Source organism: Vespa velutina, chromosome 1, assembly GCF_912470025.1.
Source record: "Vespa velutina chromosome 1, iVesVel2.1, whole genome shotgun sequence".
In the NCBI taxonomy this organism is placed as follows: Eukaryota; Metazoa; Arthropoda; class Insecta; order Hymenoptera; family Vespidae; genus Vespa; species Vespa velutina.
In genome coordinates, this window is record NC_062188.1 from 19,891,890 (window position 1) to 19,899,333 (window position 7,444).

The window sequence follows — 7,444 nt, forward strand, 5'->3', positions numbered from 1 at the left end:
ACTCAGGGATAAGATCAAGGATTATCATTGTGATTGGCTATCTTCGTAAAAATAATAAATTCAAATGCAAAAAGGTATTTTGAAAAAATCTGTAAAATGTAATTATCATAATTTTTTAACCATGTGTGTTTTTTGAGATAGCATTCTTATATCAAAATATTCAAATACTAATTGTGGCATTGGAGGAGGTGGGGGACCAGAAAAAAGTGTATTTTTTTCTTTATGTTTTGCTTCGACTATGGTAGTAGGAGGTAGAAATTTTCTAAATCCACACGTTTCGATGGGGTCACAAATCGTATATCCATTTTTAATATAAAATAGTTCTTGACCTTTTGTTATCAAGTATACGGTTTTGAAACCTTTCCTTGCCACATATTCTTCCGTCCCACGTAACAATCTAGATCCCAATCCTTGAGCTCTGGATTTGTAATCGACTACAACTAAAATAAAAATATAAATTATAAATATATGCATTAATATTTTTATATTCTTATAAAAGTAATCATTTTCAAAACTTTACCTGATTCAATGTAACAGCTATGACGTACTTTAGGTATCAAAGATACTTTACAATGGCCAAGAACTCGACTTTCTCTATCTAATAAAACCAAACATGTAGGAAACTCGTCGCAAGATACCTTCAAAGACTTTAGTCTACAATAAAAAAAAAAAAAAAAAAAAAAAAGAAAAAAAGGAGAGAAAATACTAATAAGGATGAAATGATGAATGTTGCTTTACATAATATTTAAGTAAAATTAATTCGATTCTAATGTTAAAAGATATTAAAATAACATACCGAGCTGTTTCACTTCTTGGCCATTCTGTATTGAGCAATTTACAACATTCTTTAACTAATTCTGGCCTATGGTGAAGTGGAATAACATCGTACCATATATCTGTATATACATCATTTGACATTTTCTATAACACGTAAATTAAACTGTGATCATTTTACATATAGATATATAAATAAAATCAACTATCTAATATGATACTACATTGGAAAACAATTATATATGTAAATAACTATAACAGAAATTGTAAATGATATATATATTTATATGTAATACACATATACTTCAAAATAATTTATATATATATATATATATATATATATATATATATATAATATTCTTTTAAAAATATGAGAATTAAACAAACTTCATATAGATTTGACATTTATTTTGAGCAAATATATAAAATAATAAGAGATAATAATTCACCCATGAATAAACACGAATATATTGATAAAATTTCAAAAGTATTAATTATGACTCGATTATTACGAAAATATTACAAGTGCTTATTTAATTATGGCTGCTTTATGACACGATATATTTTTGTCATATACATCGACCATTTGGAAAAATTTCAATTTTCATGACAATTTTAATGGATATAGAAACGTAGTGCAGGTAACTCTAATTTTAAAAATAATCTACGAATTACTCTTATAAATTCAATGCTAAAAATGATTCAGCGAGGAAAAGGGTGAGGAAAGTATGAAGAGGGTAGAAAAATAAAATGAAACAAAAAATGTAAAAGAAAAATCACGTTCACCAATGGAACGATCGCATCGTAGCAGGTGCCTTATCGTAAAATGTCCTTACCCCTTATTTCTTTTTTTATACGATGAGAACTTGACACACTATTCGAAAGGTCACTGTTCTCCACCTGCACCTCGTGCAGAAATAGCGATCAAACCAGTTTCATTCGGTACCAGGAGAACGATATTTCTGTTAAACGTGTATTCCTCACTGTTATGTAAAATTATTATCCACCACGCCTCACGAATACTTCTTTTTCATATTAATACGTTGATCGCCACGCGTCATCCATATTCGTGACGATCGATAATATGCAATCTCGAAAGAAAATATTTTCTAATGAGAAACGAACGAAATACACGCGTACACGCACAAAAGATGAAAAGAAGAAGAAAAAAAAAAGATAATAAAATTGAGACTGTGTCTCAAGAATTTATTAAAAATACAACTGTACGTTGAAAAACGTTGTTCCAACAACTGAGATACGCCTAGTTACGACGATTCTCATAGATTTATGCTCGACGATTAACGCGTTAAATCTCACCATTCTTTATTTATTAATGCATTTATATACATAATTTTTTTTTTCTTTTTTTTTCTTTTTTCATCGACGATAACACATTATCACCACACTCTTTCCTTTTTGATTCTCACGACGTTTATAATAAAACTAAAGAGAAAATTTTCCTTTCTACGAAATTCCACACGTTACCTCAGGACGCCATTATTAATAGAATAGATTTTCATCAATTTCATATCTACATTCTCTATCTTTCCTGATAAAGATTAAATATCGATGAATTTGATGTTAACAAATGCATCACGAGAACATCATATACAGATAGAAATATCTTGTAAATTATTTTAATTCTTTTTCTCTTTTTCTTTTCTTTTCTTTTCTTTCCTTTTCTTTCTATTGGACAATTTATCAAAATATGTATTATCAAATATGATAATTTTCAATGTGTGACATGTGACAATCGAGCACGTTATAATCGCACATGCTTAGCCAAAGGCGGGATAATCTCCCGCCAAAACCAATCGACTGTCAGGTTGTCCCGTTGTATTTAATATATTTCTTCTTTTTTCTTTTTAATTCTATTTCTGTCCTATTTCACTCTCCAATCCGTATGTCGACCGTCTACTATTATGTACAAACTTTAAGACCTCTTTTCGTATCACGACTGCCCCATTTTTTTTAATAGCCTTCATCCTAAATGTGGACTTGGCCTGCTTTCACGTATATATATATATACATATCATACATACATACATACATACATACATATATATATATATGTATATATGTAATTATTTAGTATACTTTCGCTTTTGAATGTATTATATACACGTACATATCCTATTAGCACGTGTACGTCTAAATTCTATTCAAAGATTCAACGATGCGAATAATGCAAAAAAAAAAAAGATTGATCCTTGCGTGTCGTGATGACATCACTTTTTATGATCTCATCTCACATTTCCTTCTCTCTCTCTCTCTCTCTCCCTCTCTCTCCATCTCTCTCTCTCTCTCTCTCTCTGCGTCATCTTTTCTTCTCTGTTTGTTTACGTCATTGAGCGAGACATTCTGTCCAATAAGAAGAACGAACACTTCTTGATGATTTTCCGAACGCGTTCAACGTATTTATATTTTCGCGCGGCTTCTAACAAAGAACAACGTACAGCCATTTTGTATTTTAAGACTGTTCATTAACTTTTCTAAGCGTATGCGACTTCAGCGACAGGTACGGAGAAAATACGAACTATAAGCGCAATAGGGATACACTGTCTTCTCGATCAGTTTGCCTATCGCATCGATATATAAGCTTGTATAGGTTATAAATGTCTAATGTGTAAGCTAATAATCGAGTTAATGTGTAAAAGAAATTTTTCTATGTATTAAAAATAGTATTACATATGACAAAAGCAAGAAACTATCATATACCAAATTTTATTTTTCTTTGAAAATAGATCAATCGACAAGTATTCGTTAATTGTACAAATTTAAAAATATAGATAATAAAGAATAATAAAGAAATAAGAATTTTTCAATGCGTTTCTCTGAGAAATTATTTTTAAATTCTATTATATCCAATTTATTTATCCATTGATATGTGAATAGAAATGTAAAACATTAACAATTTAGTATTTCGTTAAAATTGAAAAGAAAAGATTTTGGGAAATGCACTGAAATATATAATCAAAATCTATCCTATTTAAGTGTATATAGGAATAATGTTTACTTTTTAATTGGTTTTAAATTTTAAATATCTTTAATTTAATGGCTCTAATAGCATTTGATTTTAAAGAGAAGAAAAGATATAAAGAAAATAAATGTCTGTGTGTGTGTGCGTGCGTGTGTGTATTACGAAAAATACAATTCCTGAATTTAATTTAATTTAATAAATTTAAAAAAGTAAAAGAAAATAAGAAATCCAATTAAAAATTATTAGTATCATTGATATAATATGAAATAGTATACTTCGTGCACTTAATAAATTATTTAAATAATTTTAAAATAATCAAATGTATGATTTATTTAAATTTATACCTTTGGAAAGAGATTGCTTAGGTCTTTACTCGTTGACATTCAAAAGAAAACTGTTTTGATAACAGTCAAAGCCAGTGAAGAGCGTTCGTTTTTATTTACATAAATAAACAACGATCGCGCGGTCGAATTATAATTCTATTTAAATATTAATTTAAATTCTATTTTATATTTATAGCGTGTTTCTGAAATATTATTAAAAAAAATGTAATAATATCTCAAAAAATAAAACTCAAATGGGACTTATTTTTATCATAGAATTATCTTTTAAAAGCTTATTAAAATGTTTGAATAAGTTTTAGAGGTTCTCCGTGTCAAGAAACATCGTTAAACGTGTTTTCTCCTTGCATTTGGAATGGATCAGAAAATCTATGAATTGGTTTACGCATACAAACGAAGAAGCAATTGTTTACTTCACGTAAAGAAAACACATACCATTCAAAAAGCGTTTATATTAAAGTTAGTAGTGGGACTACGAGCTTCTTCTATTTGTCGCAAAGTTTAAGGGGCGCCACTATACAAAAACTTTTTTTTTTTTTTTCCATGAAAAATATGGAAAACAACGTTTACGCCAACAGCGAGTCTGATTGTAATTGTTAATCGATTTTTATAAACAAGGTCAAGTTTTAAAGACAAAGATTTAACGAAGGACATGTCTTTATCGAATTCTTCTAAAAAAACATTATTTTTATGGATAAATTATTCCCGAGAAAAAAACATCATTTCTTGAAACAATTTGTTTTTTAAAGAAAATAAAGCTTTTTTTTTAAAAATTCGATAATACCATGTCCTCACTCAAAACTTCATATTTAAAATGAGATGATTGTTCGTCAAAATCTTTCGAGAATTACGTCTGTACTCATTGTTGGCGCGAATCATTGTAAAATTAAGGATGATGAACAATTTAAAACAAAATTTATCAATTCGGAATACGACGTTGCATAACTATGCATTTGAATTATTCTTATTGTCATCAAAGGTATATTAAATTCTATTAAAAATAATACATTAAAAAGTTTCTTCAGTTCTAATTTGTTTTTGTGATATTTGAAAAAGTTTGTTTTTCTCTCTTTCATATATTTCTCTCTCTCTCTCTCTCTCTCTCTCCCTCTCTCGCTCTCACTCTCTCTCTCTCTCTCTCTCTCTCTCTCTCTCTTAAATAAAATCAATCGAACTAACAGGTGCATTATTCGGATTCATCGAACGTGCAAATCCATATATATATTTGATGGTATATATAATATTGTCTAATACCTATTACCACTTGGTTACTGTTTAGGTAAACTAAGTTAGATGGCGGTAAAGGCGTAACCTATGTTTAACGAAGCATCGCTTCGTAACATAGTACATATACGGTGTAGAACGATAATAATTTGTGAAAAAATGGAACAGCTGATTCGTGCTAAGTTATGTCGTATTTATAATAAAACAAAGTTTATCAGATAAATCTATATATCAATTTACATCGATATAGCTTTATTAAACGGTAATTCTTGTCATGGATATGTGTATATATAAATGAAACTCTTCGCTTTGAACTTTTATTAAACTATACACTGCAGTTGAGTGTAAACATGGCCGTCGTTATGCATTGTGATGATCGTTGGCTTCAATTTATATCCAAACATGTCTTACAGTACAAACATGGAAATGATGGGTGAAAGGAATGTTTAAGAAGGATTAAGGTAATAAAATTAATTTTGATTGTTAATAATTACGAATGTTCGCATGTTAACACAGATGTGGGTCATGGATTTAGTTTCTTTCAATGCTAAACATTTAAACATTCGAAATATGTTTACGTGCTATAGTATAGAAAAATTATCTTTTTTTCTTTAACTTTAACATAAATACGAAAGAAAAAATTTCGACGATAATATTGCCGATAAAAGACTTCCTTTTATAATACAGAACATTAGGTATTGTTTTGTTTTTACAAAGTAATATACTTTCTAATATGATTTTTCTATTGTTATGCTTTATAATAGAACATTTAATTTTTCAAAAAGTTTACGAATTTCTTTTCTCCTTAACAAATGTTCACAATTCTGTTAGATTTTCTTTTTGTAATTTTTATATATTATTTATATTATTATTTCAGAAATAATATTTTGCTGACATTTTTATATATAGTTGATACATTTTATTTATACGATTATTTTGCTTTTATTTATGCGATTTTGTTATTAATTTTAATTTACATCATTGTTAAAGAATTATAGATAAGAAAAAATGATTGTTATATGTGAACGTTAAAACTATTGTCAAAATCTTTTAATATGGTAATTTCAGGTTGTTAATTGAACTATGAATGTATTGAGGATTTTAACTCCATGTGCATTGCAAAGTAGAGAAACAAGGGAAACAAATAGTGATAATAAAAGAAGTTGCTGGTTCATGAGTGGATGGGGAGAAGATGCTTCTCATATGATCCATAGAATGGGTGCATCCGCATCTTCAAGTGTTGCAAGTGTCGGTGGAGATTCAGTTCAAGCAGCTAGGCTTTCGCCTTCTGGCCACTATGATCAACATGGACTTGCAATTAGGTATTAAATATATTATTTAAATGCAAAATGTCTAATAAGCCTGGTTATATAATAAATCTGTTTATATCTTTATTATAGAGAAAGAAAAAAGAAAATGACAGGATTTGCTACACTACGTAAAAAATTTATTAGAAAACGTCGTTCGTCTAAAGTATGTGATCACGGGAGGATTTTTAGAGACATGATATCAACATGGAGTCATTTAGAAGCAATAGCACTTTTAGAAGAATACGAAGCCTTAGCTGCTTTAAAAGATCTTCATGTTCAAGCAGAATTAGCCAGACCTCCAGCTGCTACATTCAAACAAGATTTATCATTACTCTATGACTACAAGCAATGTTCCGATGCCGATCTTGTCTATCAAGGTGCATGCTTTCCCGTTCATAGGGCCATATTATCCGCACGTTGTCCATATTTTAGGGATTTATTAGCAGGATACCCTGGTACATATCCAAAATTTTTTCTTTTTAAAAATTATTTTAATAATAACATTTTTAATATACACGTTTATTATTTTACTTTCTTTGTATATAGGTTACGGTGCTCGAATATGTTTAGATTTGAGAACACCTAATTTAGAAGTTCAGACATTTTCTGCTTTATTACGATACCTCTATACTGGTGATATTTGTCCACATGATGCAACATTTGGAACAAATATATTACAACGACTTGGCGAAGAATTTGGGACATTGAATCCTTTAGAACAAGATCTTAGATACTTACTTGATACCGGTGATTATGCTGATGCTGCATTAGTGTTTACATCAGATAGCGATTGTCAAAGGCCAGACAGTGGGTGT

General features: G+C 29.1%; 2 protein-coding genes across 7 annotated transcripts in view; one reads left to right on the forward strand and one right to left on the reverse strand.

Moving 5' to 3' along the window:
• Positions 1-75: 75 nt before the first annotated feature.
• On the reverse strand, positions 76-4,174 carry LOC124947334 (N-alpha-acetyltransferase 80). Of its 5 annotated transcripts, none has more exons than XM_047489737.1 (5): positions 4,099-4,158; positions 1,611-1,865; positions 797-921; positions 521-654; positions 76-440 (listed from the first exon to the last, which is right to left on the reverse strand). In XM_047489737.1, exons 3-5 carry the CDS (start codon positions 916-918, stop codon positions 106-108), a joined length of 591 nt encoding a protein of 196 aa, XP_047345693.1. In that variant the 5' UTR covers positions 919-921; positions 1,611-1,865; positions 4,099-4,158; the 3' UTR covers positions 76-105. The 5 variants fall into 5 exon arrangements, with proteins under 5 accessions (XP_047345693.1, XP_047345507.1, XP_047345356.1 ...); XM_047489551.1 differs by lacking the exon at positions 4,099-4,158 and adding an exon at positions 2,092-3,057; XM_047489400.1 differs by lacking the exon at positions 1,611-1,865 and having other exon boundaries at positions 4,099-4,174.
• A 1,236-nt stretch (positions 4,175-5,410) lies between these two features.
• The window catches only part of LOC124952015 (BTB/POZ domain-containing protein 7), an 11,310-nt gene continuing 9,276 nt past the window's right edge, over positions 5,411-7,444 (forward strand). Inside the window, exons 1-5 of one of the 2 annotated variants that reach the window (XM_047501300.1) lie at positions 5,415-5,581; positions 5,733-5,780; positions 6,388-6,641; positions 6,720-7,084; positions 7,176-7,444. The exon at positions 7,176-7,444 is cut by the window's right edge and continues 282 nt beyond it. In XM_047501300.1, the coding sequence (XP_047357256.1) occupies positions 6,403-6,641; positions 6,720-7,084; positions 7,176-7,444 (873 nt within the window). In that variant the 5' untranslated portion in view covers positions 5,415-5,581; positions 5,733-5,780; positions 6,388-6,402. Of the gene's footprint in view, positions 5,781-6,387; positions 6,642-6,719; positions 7,085-7,175 lie in introns of both variants that reach the window. The other variant, XM_047501290.1, reaches the window with a different exon arrangement.